Here is an 18,369-nt window from a genome sequence, read left to right as displayed (position 1 = left end):
CACCCCACCCCGCCACACCACGCCACACGAGCGCCCCCACCCGCATCCTGCGCAGTGCCCGCCTAGGCCGCGCTCCCCAGCACCTGCGGTCGCTCCGCCCTCGGTACCCATCCCATTTCGTTCCCGCAGCATCACGATGCAGCATCCGGTTTGACTGGACCGTCGTGTTGGTTTGTTGGTCCCCCCACCCAAAGCGCGCTAAGCCGCCACAAAGTACAGAACGTGGTGCATCTCCTCGAATGATGGTCGGGTGTCCCGTCCCCCCAAAGCGGACTTGTCTATAAACGGCGACACCTGGCTGCGTGGAAGTGGTCTCGCTCGGGGCCAAAGTCAAGGTGCTGGACCCGGCGCAGCCCCCCCGCCGGCTCGACCCGTCACAACCGCGGCTGGCTGGCGCTCCTGGCGCGCCTGGCGCCGGCCGGCGCTCCCCGGCCCGGTCTCCAGGGGGCCGGCCGGCTGGAGGCGAGCTGGAGAAGCAAGAGCCCCTCCTCCTCCTCCTCCCCTGCAGCCGGCTACAGCTACGGCCGGCGAATGCGCGATGACGCACGGAGCACCGCCACTGCGATTACTAAGGAACCCATTTTCAGAGCGGTATTTTATGCGCCACATTCCTCTGCCCAGATGAGCTGATCCACAAACGCAAACAACATTTTTTTGAGACGGTGGTCAGCCATGATGATGATGGACTGCCAGAATCGCGGGGGTAGCGGGAGCGGGGTGGGCCTAGAGTGCGCTGTGCAGGGTGCCCTCCCGATTTAACTCTTCCCGCGGTGAGCTCAGCACTCGATCCTGGACGCACATCCGACCGTAGCTGGTTTGTTTAGTTCGGGTGTCTGTCCACGGCTGGTGCGGGGGCCCGGTGGGTAGTACGTACGTTCTCCACGCAAGGTCAGGTCACCTGCTACCGCTACCAACCGCCCGCCGCCGTCGATCCACCTGTCCCGCCCCTCCCCCGCCACCGCCCCGCCCCCGCCTCGCCCCCGCCCCGCGGTCCCACGAGAGGCGAGAGGAGGGCCTTAGCGCGGCGGGCGGGGCGGAGCTGGACCGGGTGCGAGGTGAGGTGAGGCGGGGCGGGGCGGAGTGGTCTGTTGCCGTCACATCCCAGTCAGTTCGCGTTGAGGCGTCCTAGAAGCAAGTCGACGAACATGAAGCTCCACCTTGCCGCCTCCGTCGTCCTCTGCCTCTGTGGTGAGTACCTCGTACCCGCAGCTCTCCGCGCCTCGCCGCTGCCCACTCACCATGCCCTCGAACAAACACTGACGGACCAGCAACAGGGATGATGACGCCGGAGTGGTGCGCAGTCGCCGAGTTTCGAACCCCTGCATTCTCCGGAGACCCTGGCATGGCGGCGTCCAAAGTGGAAAAACATCAAACCGGTTCGGTTCGCGACGGTCTCACCCGGGCGGTCAATGTTCAACGGACTTCGTACTCAGTTGCTGTTCTTTGTCCAACAAACGCCCTGTGGGGCCGGGGAGACGGCTGAACAGGCGCCAACAGAGTCGTCCTTTGTGTCTCGGACGGAAGGATTGCCCGGTGCGAGCAGTGCGAAGTGAGAGAGAGAGCGGTGCGACGCCTTTTGTTGCGGACTTGTTGTGTCTCCCCCCGGACAGCTGGACGATCGCTCCGCCGCCGCGACCAACGTACTCCGCGCGGCGTCGCTCAACTCTTTTCTTGCTGAGGCTGGCCGGTCAGGCTCCGCTCCCGTCCCTCCCGTCCTCCGCGTCCAAGTTTTCCCGCACAAGGAAAATGCGCCGGGCGGAGCGGGAAAAACACGCGGTGATCCCGGCACGTAGACAGACGACGGAGAGAGGGCGGCGAAAGGGAGGCTGCGGGGCGGGGCTGGGGCGCACTGCCTAGCTCTGCTCCGCCCCGTCCCGCCCCGCCCCGCCCGCGCAGGTGACGGCCGACGGCCACCCCTTGTAGTAGGGCCGGCATGAATGGAGCCGTCCCGAAGGGGAAGCGGCCGCTGGGCGCCGGGAATCCTGGACTTCAGCCGAGCCTCCAGGGCGCAATCACCTGCCAGCGCCAACCAATCCTCTTAACTCCAATCCCGGCAAAACCGACATCATTTTTGTGATTCCCGCGTGTTGTGAAACCCCGCTTTGGCGTCGCGAGTCCGGCCCGATCGGGAGGTCATCACCGTCATCACTGCTGACAGCTAGAGGCGCATACTACTTAGGCTTTGGGGACGCAAGGGGTTGCGGTCGCTAGGCGTCGCGCGGTGTAGCGCCTGGAGGGCAGGCTCTCCCGCCGCGCGCGGGTGCGCGCTGCCTGCCTACCCGCTCCGCTCCTCCCCGCTCCGCGCCGCGCCGCGCCCGCCCCGCCCGCGGTGTCGCCCCTCTCCTTTCGTTTCCTTCTCGACAGCGTGGTTGATGGGGCGGGAATCCCCGGTGTGCGTGAGTGGCCACCGCGTGCCGTACCCGAACCGGACCCGCCCCCCGGGGCGCAATCGCGCCGCGCCAGCCGCGTTCAAGTGCGCTGCGCTGCTGCACATTGGTATTTTCCACGCACTCCGCGGGCCGGGCGGCTGCTGGCGCGCCGTGGCGGGTGCGTCGGCCGCGCGCCTCTCAGTGCCGGCCGAGCCACAGGGCAGGCCGCAGTAAGGGGTCATTCACTTCGATTTTACTCCAAACCGGGTTGGGCCGGCGGCGGCGCAACGAGTTTCGCCCGGGCTTCAAGTCGCGCAGGCGGCCGGGGCGCGGCGTCGGCCTGCCGCTCATATCGAACGAGAACACCTCTATCTAGCAACCCCCCGCCGATACGACCCACGAGTCCCGCGATAAACACGCACTTAGAGAGAATCGGGTCGGGGTCCTCGCTAACGATGCGCGAGGTAGAACAGGTATACGTTCCCATTTTTTTGTGGGGAGCGATAAATCGGTACGGGGTGGGGGGTTGAAGTCGCGTCCATGCGAGTTTGTTGGGCCTCGCTACGTCCCCAGCCGCACCCCCCAGCGCCCCGGGCCGCGCGGGCATGTCACGGAGTCGCGGGGCAAGCGGCATTGACTGGCCGAGGCGCGGGAAAACCCGGCGCGGCTGGTGGCGAGAAGCTCCGATAAATCGATGAGTGCTTCTGGGGTGCAAGTGCCACCCGGCCCGGCCGCGATACCGGCTCGATAACATAACTGCGTGCACAAATCATGGCCGGGGAATTCCTCGTGTCGACCTGATGTATCTGTTTTCATTTACTTCCATTTCCTTTTATTCTTTGTCCCGATGAAGACGAGGCATGCGTGTTATCCAGAGTAAACAACCCCGTCCCGTCTCGTCTCGGTGTTTGCAGGGTTGTCGCTGTCGCAGCCCCGGCATGGCAGGCTCAACCACGAGTCCCCTGTTGTGCAGTACCGCCAGCAGCAGCAGCGGGAGGTGGCCGTCGACAAGTTCAACTTCATCGACCTGGAGCTCCTAGAGGTAAGGACACAGGCTGTCGCGACGCCGCGCACCCGCGGGCCACCCCTGCGCCAGAATGCAGAATGCAGAATGTGTGTCAACTTCGGGAATCCCGGAATGAAATGCACCCCGCTAAGCCTCGATATCGCGGTGCTATCGCCCTGCTGCTTGGACCCCGCGCTGCCTCGGGGACGGCGGGCCGGGCAAGTATGCCACCCCCTCGGGTGGTCCGGTGGGGGCCGGGAGTGCCAGGGCGCGAACAAGCAGCGCGTTAGCGCAGGGGCGGGGCAAGGCTGCTGTGGATTGCCTACATGCAGGAGCATGTTGCATACTTGAGGGCGCCTCATCTGGGACCAACTGGAAAGAGGGGGGGGGGGGGGGCAGCTGCCCCATTGCCCAATTAAATCGACCCCTGCTGGACATGATAAACTACTCAAGCACCCCTGGTATTCTGTGCTGGGCATTGCCGGGCGATTCGGTGTCCCCCTCCCCCTTCCCCCAAGTAGTGACGTGCGGACGGCTCGAGACAGCATCGCGGCTGGAGGGCCAGAGAAAGCTTTATGTAGGCTCATCGTCACGACTTGGCGCCCATCCAGACAGACGGAGGACCAAATACGTTTATTTTGCAAATCACCACCAGTATTAAAATAAAACAAGCGAGTTTGGCGCTCCGACCATCATCGGTGTCACGTGCGAGACGTCGTCGCACGTAGGTCGTCATCGGGGTATTCCCATCCGATCGGCCTTGCTCCTCAGGCGCGCGCGCCTGCACACACACACACACACACACACACACACACACACAAGTGTCCTAACATGTGCCCTGTCCGTTTTCCGCTCCTGCGTAATGAGGAAACGCCTGCACTACTTGCTCCGTTTTTATCGGCTGTATGTTCTGAGTCCATGGCCTTTCACGTCAACCCCACTTCCACATGACGCTCCTGGATGGGCGAGGTGTGGGGTGGGGATGACTGATCCGAGGGGAGTCTTTTTCCGTCTGCTTGAATCACCCTTCAGAACCGCGCTGGAGTTGAATACGGCATTGACACAGCTACACGAAAAGAAGGGCACATCATACACGTCGACGTCGAGGGTAGGAGAAGAGGGGGGGGGGGTAAATCCACGCCCGAGGCTGTTGTTGTGTTGTGGTCTGTCTGTGGGGAGTGTACATGTGGGTATGTGTACGTGGGGACGTGTGCGTATTGGTGATCAACGGAACAACTTGCTTGCTGACGTCAAAAAAAGGAGACGACTGTTCGTGCGAGACGCGTCCTCGTCCGTTTGTGACGCCGGCTGCTGCGACGCTAGTGATACATACGCTAGTTTTGGCGTAGTTTACGCTGAGTCGTGGTCGGGAGATAAATGAGGCGGATTACGCTGGAGCACATTACAAAGGGATTAGCGCAGGCCTCGTAAAGCCGAGCCTGCTCACCAACTCTGATCTGTTATTCGCCGTCATGACGCTCTTGACCTCCACTGCCCCCTTCTCTGTTCGCAGCTCGCCGCGCAGAACGATGCCGGCAACATCGTCCTGTCCCCCGTCAGCGTCAAGACGGCGCTGTCCATGCTGTGGGAGGGCGCCGACGGGAGCACCGCGGACGAGATCGGCGCCGCCCTCCGCCTCACCGGCCGCAGCAGGGAACTCCAGGAGAACAAGCTGCACCAGTACCAGAAGGACCTGATGGTGAGTCCGCCGGTCTGTCCACACCGTGGCCCACGCCCAACTCGCGCCCGCCAACAGTTACACTAACCGAATATCTGCTACTGACTAGTTCGTCAAGAAGACGCTGAAGAAGGGCGAGCTGGTGCCCAGCTCCACCCTGGAGCTGGCCAGCCAGGTGTTCGTGTCGGACAAGTTGGCACTGAACCCCAAGTACCAGGAGGCGCTGGCGCACTACCGGGCCACGGCCCAGTCGGTCAACATGAGCGACACGATGCAGTCGGCCGCCGCCGTCAACAAGTGGGTCAACATGGCCACACACGGACTCGTGCCGAGTCTCGTGGAGGAATGTAAGAGATAACATCTAAAATACCTTATTTTCAATTGCGGAGTCTGGATCATTTTACTCACCTGTGTGTATTCCATCGCAGCCAGCTTGAGCGAGGAGACCGTGATGGTGCTGGCCAACGCCGTCTACTTCCAGGGCAAATGGCAGACGGCTTTCGACCCCGACTCGACGAGCTCGGGCACTTGCTTCTACCCCGACACGGGCGAGTGCCTCAAGGTGCAGATGATGGAGACCATGGGCACCTTCAAGAGCAAGCTCGTCCACGAGCTGGACGCCACTTTGCTCGAGATGCCGTACGATGTAAGTTGCTCTAGTTGACATGTCGTCCCCGACCGTCGTCCTCACGTGTATCCCGCTAACGCTTTGTCGTTCCCTGCAGGACGGGCGCTACTCCATGCTGATCTTGCTGCCCGAGAGGAGGGACGGCATGCCACAGCTCATGCGGAACCTGCTCTTCGGCAACCTTCTGCAGGTGCTCAGCAAGGACGACATGGAGGAGTCCGACTACGTCGTTCTGCTGCCCAAGTTCACCATCGACTACGAGGCGGACCTTGTGCCCTTCCTGCAGAAGGTGAGGTGGAGTGACATGGGCGTCGCTTGGTCCGTTCCCACTCGCGTCTGCCCCCCCCCCTCCTTTCCCGATGGACGGTTTTAAGTTTTGACTTTTGCGCTGCAGCTCCACGTGAAGGATGTCTTCACCCCGTCGGCCAACCTGACCCGCATGGTGAAGCAGGACATGGCCAAGCTGCTGGAGCCTGCCGTCAGCAACGTGTTCCACAAGGCCAAGATCGTGGTGGACGAGCGCGGCGCCGTGGCCGCCGGCACGTCGGGCGCCCTGGTCGTGCCGCTGATGGGCGGCCCCCAGCCCAAGTTCAAGGCCGACCACCCCTTCCTGTTCTTCATCCGGGATAGCAAGACGAGCAGCTTCCTGTTCGCGGGCCGCGTGTCCCGACCCGACGAGGCCCCCGCCGTGCCCGCCGCGCCCGCCGCCGCCAACGAGTCCGTGCCCGCCGCCGCCTCGCCGTCCGCCTCCGAGCCCGCGGTCCCGTTGGTGTCCATGCGCGTTCAGGAGATGAAGCCCGCCCCCGATGCGGAGCAGGCCAACATCAAGTTCCCATCAAATAGCAAGCAGGAGTAGAATGGCGCGTGCTTCGCTGCTTTGCGTACTCCAAGTGGTCATTAGAATGAGCCGGCTATACTTCACGCCCCGAAACGTACTATCTGTACACTTTGACTTTGTTTTGAAGTTTCGAAACAGATGAGGACGAGGACGAGATGGAGGAGGAGAAGGTGAAGGCGAAGGAGGAGAAACGACAAAGAGCAGTAATTTATTTCCCATCGCCGAAAAAATTCCCCCAGTGTTGATACTTAAGTAAAAGTATGTACCTATGAGACTTTTGTCATGCCATACGTCAACATTGGACGGAGCATTGTTGGGCGACTGTAGAGATGGCCATATGCTACGTATGCCATACTTTTTCCTCACATACTGTTGTTATGCCCTTTCTTTTTCAGAGGAGACTGTTATTTTATTATTATTTTATTTTAGATTTATAGATTTGATGTAAACGTTAAGGATCGAGTTTAGTTTGACTAAGATAATATTTATGTATGCTGTGATTTCCGTACGGTGGTTAATTACTTAATTTGTATTTTTTTTTAAATAAAACGTTTTTAGAAGTTATAGTTAACGAAGATGACTGCTTAATTTTGTGAGCCCTGTGCTGTGCCCCGTCGTGCAATCAGCAAATGAAGAAAAATGGGGGGGGGGGGGTTACCAAAACTTATACAGTCTTACGCCAAAATCACGCCCTCAATGAATGGGATGTAATAGTAACACACATTAAAAGATTTTTAGACGGCTCCAAGACTCTTTACCGGAGAGCAAAGTGCACCCCCCACCTCTTCCTCGCCCTTTCCCCTCAAGCAGCACACGGCACTCGGTTGTGGCGGCCGCGCTCCCCGCAGTTGCTGTTTATGGCATCGAAAATTACTAAGTTGATAGAGAATATTGATCATATGAATGGTGACATTAACAAAATCCGATCGCGGTCCGATCATGATAAGAATGTAATCAAGGCCAAATGAAATTGAAAACGTATGAACCCCATACACGCACGCCGCATAATTATTAAGCGCAAGTAAATAATCCTGACTGCGAAGTAAACTTTTTTCGTTTCCTCTGTGTCACCATTGTCTGCAACAGAGGGACGGTAAAGTGCCTGCGTGGCTTCAACCATGTCGGCCATTTCCCGTGCGAACGTCGCCTCGAAAGACAACAAGTTTGGCTGGTCCTGCCGGAGCCTGCGCTTCATCCCGGCCCAAGGCACGCCGCCGGCGCACGCCGCGTTTTAAAAACCCCTCCGCGCCGCGCTCCGCTCGCTGCTGAGGGCGCCACGGGTCCTCTTTCCGGGTTTTTGGCTACAGCGCCTGGCTCAGTGACGTCAGCCCCCAGCCAGAGTCCGTTCCGTCCCGTCCCGAGCCGAGCTCGAGCCAGCCGCCTCGCCGCCAATCAGCCATGTTCGTGGAGAGTTGGAAAAAAATCGCTCCGTGAATTAGGCGTCGTTTTCCCCGTCCCGCATCGGAAAGTGCCCCAAATTTATAGTTGTCGGGTAGATTAACACTCTACCCGTTCCTTTTCGTGTGTTTTGAATCTCAAAGATCCAACCATGAGTTACGGTAGACCTCCGCCGAGAATTGATGGCATGGTGTCTCTGAAAGTAGGGAACCTGACCTACCGAACGACGACCGACGATTTGCGACGAGTGTTTGAAAAATTTGGTGAAGTTGGCGATGTGTACATCCCTAAAGACAGATTCTCTCGGGAAAGTCGAGGATTTGCCTTCGTGAGGTGAGTATTTGTTTAATTTCACTGTTTTATGGCCACCAGCTTGGAGTGCGTAGTGGGGCGGCTCACTACTGGGAACAACTGAGCGTCCATGATATTTTCTCTTCTGGAATGTTTTTGTTGTTGGCCTTAGATGCGCATCCATCGCGCATGCTCAAACTTGCTTATTGGATGGTTGTTTAGGCAACGAACAAGAAAAATTGATCCCCTCCAATTTATTGTAGCAACCTGATGTTGCTTTGACTACGCCGTTCCGGTTTGGTGCGTCATTTGGTCGGATTTTTTCTTCTCCCTCAGCACGATGCCGCCATCTTGATTAGGTCCTAGTCGCAGGTCTCCCGAGCATTTGGTTCAACGAACTGACGTGTCAAACAATTCTTTAGTGTTTCAATTTCTCCTGTGTCGGCGAGAGACCTTGCCTGTGCTTCAAAATGAGTTACGGTCGCCCTCCGCCCCGCATCGACGGCATGGTGTCCCTGAAAGTAGACAACCTCACGTATCGCACCACGCCTGAAGACTTGAGGCGCGTGTTCGAGCGGTGCGGGGAGGTGGGAGACATTTACATCCCCCGCGACAGATTCTCTCGCGAGAGCCGCGGATTCGCGTTTGTGAGGTGAGTGACCGGACTACTGGCGCGGCAGAGCTTGCTAGGGACGCTATGCCCTTCGCCTTTGCTGGCCTATTGCCTAGCGCCCACCCCTATGCGGGCTGTGTATCTAGGTTGATGGCCTACCTCTTGAGAGGGAAAATGTCCGTTCAGTCCTGGCCAGGGTCCAGAGGAGGTAGACGGTAGCCAGATAGTGGTCACTCGTGCTTTGCATTTTTACTTCTATGACTGATGGTGGGCTTTGCCCTGATTATTTAAAGCCATATCCCTTGACACTCACTTGCGGAGACATTGAGGAATATGACTTAAGTTTGACGTAAGCTTGAATCCATCTTTATATTGAGAGGGTGCTAGGTGACAGTCTACGACTGTTTGAAAAAATTAGGGAGTAGAAGGGTAGCAAGCCATTATTTGTTTTCTTTTGTTACTTGGTAGAAAGCGATCCGTACACGCGAGTATCATGTCTGTTTGCTTTATTTATTCACAGTCGAAGCTTCTGAGTGAAGGAGCGTATGTTGACAACTTTATAATCTTTCTTTTTAATTTGCCTTTTAGGTTCTATGACAAAAGGGATGCTGAAGATGCATTGGATGCTATGGATGGAAGACTCCTTGATGGCAGGGAATTGAGAGTTCAGATGGCCCGCTATGGTCGTCCCTCTTCACCATACCGTAGGAGCAGCCGCAGAAGAAGGTTGGTTGCAATCCAGTTGAGAATATGTTATTCGACTGTGTGCACTTATTAATCTACTACATTTTGTTTAAGCAGCCGGTCCCGTTCAAGATCCAGGCGTCGCTCTCGCAGCCGTAGCCGTTCCAGGTCCCGCTCTCGCTACTCCAGATCGCGATCTCGCCGCCGCTCTTACTCCAGGTCACGATCTCGCTCTCGTTCAGACAGCAAGAGCTCACGAGGCAGATCCAGGTCCAGGTCTAAGAGTGCTGAGAGGGCAGAACGCACCAGCAAATCACGTTCTAAGTCCAAAGATTAAGGTACAGTACAGTACCCAATTTCTTTCAACAATCATTAGTTGGTTGACTGTTAAATAATCTAGATTTCTCTGTTTTTGTTAGTTTTGACTGTCTTGTTGGATTTTTTTGTTTAATGCCTTTGGCACTTGGTTTGTTGCAGATTGAGCGTGCATATGGTTTTGGGGGAGTGAGCGCTGTTTGGTGCTTCATTTAAAGGTATAATGCATTTTAAAGTTCATATATTTATCTCCCTCAACATCCATAACTTGACAATGAAACAAGATGACACGAATTTTATGTGACTGAAGGTTGTGGTCAATATGACCATTTATAACCTGTTTGCAGTTCCCCCTGCATTTTTAATGTACACTTGATAATGAAGCTTCATGCAACTGCTTCTGTTTGTGTACGCTCGTAGAAGTTTTACAAATCACAAGTTTGTTTTGACTTTATTTTGTACTCCCATTTCAATTGTAGGATAGAGTCTAGGCTTTATTTAACGAGATTGTTCTTTTTTCAATATCATTAGTCTCCCCTTACTCAATGGTTAGTTACATTCAATACATTTAAATTTCAGTCGCTAGGTAAATTTTAATTATTTGCATCGAAGAGTGAGGGATGAGACATTCATCATTAGCAAAGGCAAACTTTGTCATTTTGTTTCTATCGTAGCTATTGATCTGAACAGCAGAATTCCTTAGTGAGATACATCATTTTTTGTGGGTTTTGAGGCTATCATATAGTTAAATTCAAGTTGAACGGCCGGGATTTAGAGTAATATTGCAACTTCCTGAGGGAAGATCTTTCTGATAAAGTAGGACATCATTTAATTTCAATCATTTCCAATTAAAATAATTCTGATCAGTCGATTTAACTGTGCATTGTCTTTAGTTCTTCGTTGCAATAAGCTTGTGAAGTGTTAAGTGTAATATATGCATTAGTCACTGTACTGCATTAATATAGTAGTATACATTTAAAATAAATCAATTTCCCTTACTAGAGATGTGTTTCTGGTTTTCTCATAAATATATTTATATCTTTTGGAATTGATAGTCTATATTGCTACTCAGTCTCTATTGCTATTTCATAACTTGTTAAAATTGGCCTTATGGATTTAATCGTGTTTAAATGTGAGGGTTTGTATTTTAAATGCTAGTGTTGAGCAGCGAATGTGTGCTCTTTTTGCAAGTTATGTCTATAGGCAGCATGTTAAATGCTGTATTATGTCTTAGTGTCAAAATTAAAGAAATATCTGAAAGTATACTTATAAAGTGTTGGTTTGCAAATGTTGGTCTTTAATGGACCTCCCTCTTTTATCTGAACATTTACTATGTATGTTGATAATCTTTGAAATGTTTTGAGCTGACCCTCTGTATTTTGGGTGCCACAGGGCGCGAGTCCGTGCGCTGTGGTAGCGGTAACGAGTGCAGAGGTTGGGGGTTGCGGTTACGAGAGTCATGCTGAGATCGGGGTGTTGCGAGCTCCAGGCGAGACACGAGACATGCGAGACGAGACGTTCGAGGCGTGGCGAGCGTGCGGGTTGCTGATTGGCTGACATATTCGGGGCAGGCAGTTTCCTCAGTCGCTGAGTCCGTAATGTTGGCCAAACACTCAAAGAGTGTTAAAAAAAATCTCTCCTCGCCTTAACAATCACATCAGGCTTTCCCTACTTACACCATTACACAATCTTTTAGCAAATGGCCTCATAAATACGGTCATGTTAAATATTTATTTTCCAATTGCGTAATGTTTTGTAGATTCCTTTTATCATTTCCCTTAATCTCTTTTCAAAATTTTTCTGATCACTTTGCCATTTGCCTTAAGATTATTTTATTTTCACCTTGCCTGAATATTTAAACCTTAATCCTTCAAAACTTCGACCTTTATCATAGTATGCTGCACAATTTATTAAGGTGGGTATGAAAAGACTTTCCTCCTAAGTGCATAAAAGTATTGAGTAATGAGTACTTATGTAGTTCACTCTGGGGCCTGGAACATCACTTCATAGTTACCCATATAAATACTTCTGTATCTATTTGCACTGCTATTAACTTCCAATTGGCAGAGTTTAAAGTAGCGAATTAATCTGAAGTGATCTGCAGATGCCTTTTTTTCTGTTTAAACAGTTCATATTTTTAAATTTCTTTGAGATGTAGCATGCATGGCTCCTTCACACAATTCCTCTGCATGTGGTCAGAAGTTACTTTGAAACAATTTATGCCTATGATGCTGATTTATGTTGGTCTTATGTATTGCATACTTTAATAGCTAGCGAAAAATATTGCTTAATCCTCTGCCTTACATGTAGAGTTTCATATATTCAGTACAGCTGATGGGAAAACTTGCTGTTAAACTCCCTTTATGTTTGTGGTGGATGCGGTGTTGGTATCTGCTCTGGTTTTCTCGTCGATCAGTTGTGTTGTGCATGTGGGAGGTCTTTGTGGGTCTTTGGTTGCTGCTTTTGGAATAGTTGTGTACTGGGTAGGTATGATGGTTAACTTCAAAGTACACCATCATTTAAACCCCCGAAAAGCTTAGAAGGCCTTGACTTATTGTTTTTATCAATGGAGGATATTCAATTCTTTTTTTTTTTGTCTTAATATATCAAGAACAATTTTAAAGTACTCTGGCCTCCTAACTTTTTTTTCATCTGGTATGTGCTACTATGTTACTAACTTTTGTTTTTTACAGATCAGTGTTGCTCCTGACTTCCTATTTTTAAATACTTTGTCTTCAAAATCAATGACAATAAATTACTGTGCTCTTTAAGTTGACTCTCTTTAACTGTTCCATCCATAAACATTCACCCTTGCAAGCTTGATCCCCAGCACACACCCAGTTTGTTCCAACAATTACAACCACTTTAAATAAAATATTCTTGGAATTTGAACTTTATTGTCAACACTAGCTCTAAATATTTGACAAGAAAGACAATTTTCAGTTATTCAAAATATTTTTTCTTCACTTAACGATACAGTTCATCAGGTAGATTGTGATGCTTCAGGGACCCAGTATGGTCCAGTGCAGAAGTCTAATACAGATAGGGAAATACTATCAGTCATGCTATTCAAGAGAAGAGATACATCTTTGGCACTTTTTGAAGAAAAAAGGAAATGACCTACAACTTAATTTTAACAGTAAAGCGTTCTTATTTCTTTAATACTGATGTGAGAGTAAGCACATACTTGAGTATGTACAAAATGACACTAAAATGAAAATGATGATATAGTACAATGTGCTATCCAATGAAAAAATTTACATCACAAGGAGAAGTAGAGGAGATATCTGTAAGAAAAAGCATAAAACAATGGCAAGTTCTTGGTAATGCATGCTGCATTTTGATTCAACTCCTCACCTATTGTCAAAGTGACAAATATCAAAATCGATTTTTAAAATTTTGTTTTAAAGTGAGGAGGAAAATGGGTAGCAGAGGAACAGCTTAATAGTCTCAGCAGGAATAATAAGGTATTCAGAGGACAAAAGGCTGAAGCTCATAGTCATAAAATGAGAAGTAGGCTTCAGTGTCAAGGGTAAAACTGAAGACCAATTAAAAGAAACAGTGGGAAGCACTGGGAACAATTGCATAAATTTCAATCCTCTCCTTTATCTTCTTTTGCGGATAAGAAGAGCTTCTGTACAAAATGAGTGACGGAAACTGAAAAATTCACAAGAAGAAAAATGTCAAGAAATATTGAAACATTAAAACGTTATCAGTGAAAAATATATGACCTACCCATTGCATTGTTGAACACTTCTGGCTTTCTCTCTTGAGCAATAAAAATAAAGTATACAGGAATGCCAGTTATAGTGATAAGACAACCAACCAATACTTCCCATGGGGCTTCAAACACTGGCACAATCAGCAAAAACAAGCAAACAAGAACAAAAAATATGGGTATCCAAATAGTGACCTTGAAAATGATAAAATTTTCACAATTAGCAGGATGCTTTCAGTAGCAGTGGCAGTAAACTAGCATTAAAATTTTTTTTAAAAATACCTTGATAGGTCTTTCCAGATTAGGCTGCTTATAACGGAGCCACAGAACCCCACTGACAGACAACATTATGAAAAATGATTCAACAAAAGTGGAGTAAGTGATCAGCATATTTACATCACTTGAGCACAGCATGATGAGGGATAAAATACACTGTAGAAATAGAAATTTAATTAAATGATTGACATTTACGTCTTTAAAGAATTTTGTTAAGCGCACTACTTACAAGAAAGACTAAGCTTGGCACTGGTGTGTACCGTTGAATGTTGATATGTGACAACAAAGCAGGAAAATGCCCATAACGAGCCCCAACAAAGCACATTCTGAAAGAAAAATACTTTGTTAGAAAAGTTAAAAGCTAAAATCTGAAGTGAGTTCACTAACATTTTCTAGTACCTTGAGGAAGTCATAATGTGCACACTGAGTCCTCCAAAAGCAGAAAGTGCAACAAGGAATGGCATAACTCCTGATACTGGTCCAAGAGCTCTTTCAGCAAAAGACTAAGTAGAGGGAATGAAAAACAAACATGCCAATAATATTTAACTTACACAGAAATACATAGTTCCACATAAAGTATTATCCAAAATACCCACAAAAGCAATGGCATTGGAAGATAATGCCTCTGAAGTAGTAAGTACAGCTAAATATGCAACATTTGCAAGGACATATGCAAGGGTTACCACAGGAAGAGATATGTAAATGGCTCGTGGTAAATTCCTAAAACACATATATATCAAATAAAATCAACCATATAGGAAGTATATACAAAAAAGAGAATAGCTGAATACTATACATACACATATGGATTAACAAGTTCTTCTGTCATAAAGTTGAGATAGTTCCTAGAGAAATATTTGGGTCAAAGAAAATTTGTACAAAAAGTTTAGAGTACTTGAGTATACTAAACAAAACAAAAACATGCTCACCATCCAGAGTACGAAAATATGCCAGAATAAAATGCAACAGATACTTTGGAAACACTAGTGCTGGTTCCATCAAACATGTTGTCAAAATTACTCGTTCCACCTGCAGTCATCAAGATGGATGTTGTAAACGATTGAGTAACTGGCATAATTTAATAAACTTAAAACGAAAAATTCTTACCAGGCAGCATTAGGTAAATCAGTCCGGCTACGATGATGATAACAAGGGCACCAATTTTTGCAAACATAAATACATTTTGCAACTTTGTAGTGGACTTGACACCATGACAGTTGATCCAAGTTAAAAAGCCTGCAATTATTATGTTGAGTTAAGGCAAGGAATTAAAAAATGATGATAGAAGAAATCATGAGATTAAAAGGAAGGGAAAAAGAGGGGGTGGGTGTCAATAACTTACATATAGTAGTTGCTGCAACCATCCTAATGGCAGCATCAGGAGCATGACATTCAGGAAAGAATGGTTGTATAACATATCTTGCAAATGTTAAGCCCATGATGGCATTTGTGGTTGGCCTAAGTTAAAAATGTAAAAAATATCAGATAAAAAATGAGTTAAAATGAAAAAATGAAATATAAAAATTTCACGAGGTATTTCTTACACAAAGACCAGCATGGCATCCCAAAGGTAAAGAAATGCAGGCAGAGGACCAAATATTTCAAAAAGGTATGCATAATCGCCACCAGATTTTGGAATAGAGGTGCCAAGTTCTGCATAACACAAGGCACCCACCATGGACATCAGCCCACACATAGCCCATACTGCTAGTGAGAAACCAACTGATCCTGCTCCCTTTATAACACCACCAGGGGTCATAAAGATACCTATAGATCAGAAAGGTGAAACCAATTTAATTTTATTCTCACTGTGATATTTTGAATTCTAGGACTGATGTATTATGAATTGCTCATTATGGAGGATAGTTTACCTGAACCAAAGATGATTCCTAAGATAATAGCAACACCTTCTAGTAATCCTAGTTGTTTCTTCATTTGAACTTTATCACCCTCCCAACTAGCCTTATTTTCATCTTTAGGTGTGACGAGTGTTGAAGTAACGGAGCCATCTTGACCTCCACTGCCCCCTGCCATTGTCACTGAAAACAAAATGTTAATAGAAAATAGGATTTAAGTTAATCGCCTTCATACGGCTGTATCACCTTAAGAGAAATAACAGATAACAGCAGATAACAAATAACAGATAACAGATCCATCTTACACAGGTTTCTCTTGCTCTCTGTCGATTCAAAAATGTTTCAATGAACATATTTTGCAATAAATGCTACTTTAGTGGAATAAACCATGATCAAACAGCATGAATTACCTTCCTGAAATGGATCTGTTATCTGTTATCTGTTATTTCTCTTAAGGTGATACAGCCACAATGGAATTGGGTTTTATTGATAATTTTACGAGGACATTAAGTAAATCATTTCCACATTCAAAACACCAAAACATTATTGGTTAAATGTAAGAAAATGTGACAAATTTAAATTATTAGACTCTGTGTACAACAAAAATTCTACTGCACAAGAGCTCAGATGATTCTGAATTCTATCACCTACTCCTACTGTATACGAACCTCCATCAATATCAATATTCCTCTCATAAAATCCACTAAATAGTTTTGTTCTTAGCACAATTTTAAAAAATATCTCAAAAGTGTTATCCAATTATGTACGCTGATGATGCTAATATCATCATCACTGGAATTAATCTGGCTGATGTTAGAGATAAAACTTTAAAAATACTTGAAGGAGCCACTAAATTCCTTAGTAGTCTAAACTTGATTGTCAACCTTAAAAAAACCTGTGTAATGTTATTCCAGTTAAGGGACACCCCTGAAAAACTAAATCTAACTGTTGGAGATCTTAGCATAGCTGAAGAAAGTACTACTGTCTTTCTTGGACTGACTGTCGATAACCGGCTTTCCTGGAGAGCGCATCTGGATGTAATTGTAAGTAAGCTGAGGAAGAGCGTGTATGTCATTAGACAGATATCCCAAGTGGTGGATCACCACACTCTTCTTCTAGTTTACTACGCGTTTGTATTTCCTATTCTCTCGTATGGTATCTCAATATGGGGTGGCTATGCCACTAAAAGTGACCTGAACAAGTATGTTTAGTACACAAAAAAATGCAGTGAGGATACTGTCAAATTTGCCAGCTTTTGCATCCTGTAGAGGATACTTCATAAAAAATAGACTCCTAACGGTCCATGCACTATATGTATATAGATGCATCATCTTTACTCTGGCAAATCCAAAACACACAAGGCTGGTAAATTCCATACATGAGTACCCTACGCGAAATAATAAAAATATGCATATAGAACGCTCAAAGTCAAACGTGGTAAAAGTTAATCCCTCCCACATGGGAGCGATTTTCTTTAATAAATTGCCAGATGCACTCAAGGATGCCGTATCATTAAAATGTTTCCAATGTAGATTAAAAAATTATTTAATTGAAAGGGAACTGTACAGTTGGGAGGAGTTATGAGTTGCTCCTCATGTCACAAATGTCAAATGTTGCTCTGAAGTGCCTGTTATTGCCCCCTCTCCTATCTGACTTATGCAATTGTGACCGCCATCTTTGCACAAATAAATACAAATACAAATACAGTTGTCTTCTCTAGAATAGCCTGCCAGAAGCCATTCAAATAACTAATGTCGAATTCAATTTTAAAAACCATATCAAACTTAACATTTACTTGAGAATTCAATTAACTCTTAATATACTATCAATCATCCAAGGTTCACCACCTAAAAAACATTACTTTAATTTTATATTCAAAACAGGGCCTTGGCCTCTTGACTTCACCCATAAATAAATGGAAATAAATAAAATTATTCACATACAGCAGAACATATGTGAGGTCTAAGTTCAGGATGCAAAATCCAACCAATAACAATAAAAGATAACGGAGTTCAGGACTTAATTGATAAGCGGGAAAAAAAGGAGGTGTGCGGTTTTGCGGCAATCTGGAGCCATATAAAATAACCATCCTAAAGCAATTTGTCAGGAAATAAATACAAAACACTTTACACTTCAATAGAATTTATCAGTAGCTTGTGGACGTAGTCAAAAACTATTTCGATTTTGATGGGGGATAAAGACATGTGCAATATCCACTCCCACCCTTAATGCCAATCAACCCCTAACAGTAAAGCATGGCCAAGCAGCAAAGGCCGGTAATATTTAACCATGCTCGAGAACATGAATTCGCTTCGATATAATGGCGCAGATTGAGTGAGACAAGAGATGCAGAGTTTCTGTCACCATTTGTAAATGTACTGGGTAAAAATATTTCTGCGGGGGTGCAAAGCTTGTAACCCCCATAACCTCTCTTTTGCGGCACAAGAATAGAAAAGCGCAGAGTTCCGAAAGGCTTTTTGAGTGACACCTCAAACGGCCACAGGCACAGCATGCCTGGTAGGATTTTATGACAAATAAAGTATTTACCCGGGGGTAGAGGTTGCGCCGTTACAGGATCAGGGAGGTACGCAGTTGTTGCTTCTCCGACTCCGCCAAGCTACAAAACACATGTGCACCGCCGCCGAGGAGCAGACCGGTTGCGGTTGGGATGGGGTGCTGATTCAATAGAGGGTCGGGGG

At 47.9% G+C, this 18,369-nt stretch overlaps 3 protein-coding genes across 9 annotated transcripts; 2 read left to right on the top strand and 1 right to left on the bottom strand.

Annotated features, from left to right (window-relative positions):
• The first annotated feature begins 1,035 nt into the window (after nucleotides 1-1,035).
• LOC113208895 (serine protease inhibitor 42Dd-like) lies at nucleotides 1,036-7,090 on the top strand. Its single transcript, XM_026426144.2, has 7 exons — nucleotides 1,036-1,188; nucleotides 3,284-3,411; nucleotides 4,889-5,074; nucleotides 5,163-5,400; nucleotides 5,482-5,699; nucleotides 5,779-5,970; nucleotides 6,076-7,090. The coding sequence occupies exons 1-7, from the start codon at nucleotides 1,146-1,148 to the stop codon at nucleotides 6,535-6,537; spliced, it is 1,467 nt and encodes a 488-aa protein (XP_026281929.1). The 5' UTR covers nucleotides 1,036-1,145; the 3' UTR covers nucleotides 6,538-7,090.
• Nucleotides 7,091-7,835: 745 nt separating this feature from the next.
• On the top strand, nucleotides 7,836-12,591 carry LOC113208822 (serine/arginine-rich splicing factor 2). Of its 7 annotated transcripts, none has more exons than XR_008011622.1 (5): nucleotides 7,836-8,250; nucleotides 9,410-9,547; nucleotides 9,620-9,843; nucleotides 9,983-10,038; nucleotides 12,514-12,591. XR_008011622.1 is itself a non-coding variant. In XM_026426024.2 (5 exons), the coding sequence occupies exons 2-4, from the start codon at nucleotides 8,679-8,681 to the stop codon at nucleotides 9,840-9,842; spliced, it is 543 nt and encodes a 180-aa protein (XP_026281809.1). In that variant the 5' UTR covers nucleotides 8,101-8,250; nucleotides 8,631-8,678; the 3' UTR covers nucleotide 9,843; nucleotides 9,983-11,085. The 7 variants fall into 7 exon arrangements, 5 of the variants coding, with proteins under 5 accessions (XP_026281806.1, XP_026281810.1, XP_026281809.1 ...); XR_003303538.2 differs by having other exon boundaries at nucleotides 11,213-12,591; XM_026426024.2 differs by lacking the exon at nucleotides 12,514-12,591 and adding an exon at nucleotides 8,631-8,860 and having other exon boundaries at nucleotides 8,101-8,250; nucleotides 9,983-11,085.
• Nucleotides 12,592-12,690: 99 nt separating this feature from the next.
• Nucleotides 12,691-18,357, bottom strand: LOC113208821 (Y+L amino acid transporter 2). Its single transcript, XM_052271624.1, has 13 exons — nucleotides 18,218-18,357; nucleotides 15,686-15,853; nucleotides 15,359-15,581; nucleotides 15,157-15,272; nucleotides 14,922-15,050; nucleotides 14,744-14,843; nucleotides 14,615-14,659; nucleotides 14,411-14,534; nucleotides 14,214-14,317; nucleotides 14,044-14,140; nucleotides 13,821-13,970; nucleotides 13,556-13,733; nucleotides 12,691-13,477 (listed from the first exon to the last, which is right to left on the bottom strand). The coding sequence occupies exons 2-13, from the start codon at nucleotides 15,846-15,848 to the stop codon at nucleotides 13,413-13,415; spliced, it is 1,494 nt and encodes a 497-aa protein (XP_052127584.1). The 5' UTR covers nucleotides 15,849-15,853; nucleotides 18,218-18,357; the 3' UTR covers nucleotides 12,691-13,412.
• Nucleotides 18,358-18,369: the final 12 nt, after the last annotated feature.

Source organism: Frankliniella occidentalis, unplaced genomic scaffold, assembly GCF_000697945.3.
Source record: "Frankliniella occidentalis isolate FOCC.00 unplaced genomic scaffold, Focc_3.1 Scaffold168, whole genome shotgun sequence".
NCBI lineage: Eukaryota > Metazoa > Arthropoda > Insecta > Thysanoptera > Thripidae > Frankliniella > Frankliniella occidentalis.
Note: the sequence above shows the minus strand (reverse complement) of the source record. Positions and strands in the feature narration are given on the sequence as shown.

Coding starts and splice junctions, on each gene's coding strand:
- LOC113208821 (XM_052271624.1), bottom strand. CDS start 15,848: ATGGCAGGGGGCAGTGGAGGTCAAGATGGCTCCGTTACTTCAACACTC. Junction 14,535..14,614: donor GAACTTGTTAATCCATATGT/GTATGTATAGTA, acceptor TATGTGTTTTAG/GAATTTACCACGAGCCATTT. Junction 14,141..14,213: donor CACATTATGACTTCCTCAAG/GTACTAGAAAAT, acceptor TTTTTCTTTCAG/AATGTGCTTTGTTGGGGCTC.
- LOC113208822 (XM_026426021.2), top strand. CDS start 8,069: ATGAGTTACGGTAGACCTCCGCCGAGAATTGATGGCATGGTGTCTCTG. Junction 8,251..9,409: donor CGAGGATTTGCCTTCGTGAG/GTGAGTATTTGT, acceptor TTTGCCTTTTAG/GTTCTATGACAAAAGGGATG. Junction 9,548..9,619: donor AGGAGCAGCCGCAGAAGAAG/GTTGGTTGCAAT, acceptor ATTTTGTTTAAG/CAGCCGGTCCCGTTCAAGAT.
- LOC113208895 (XM_026426144.2), top strand. CDS start 1,146: ATGAAGCTCCACCTTGCCGCCTCCGTCGTCCTCTGCCTCTGTG. Junction 1,189..3,283: donor CGTCGTCCTCTGCCTCTGTG/GTGAGTACCTCG, acceptor CGGTGTTTGCAG/GGTTGTCGCTGTCGCAGCCC. Junction 3,412..4,888: donor TCGACCTGGAGCTCCTAGAG/GTAAGGACACAG, acceptor CTCTGTTCGCAG/CTCGCCGCGCAGAACGATGC.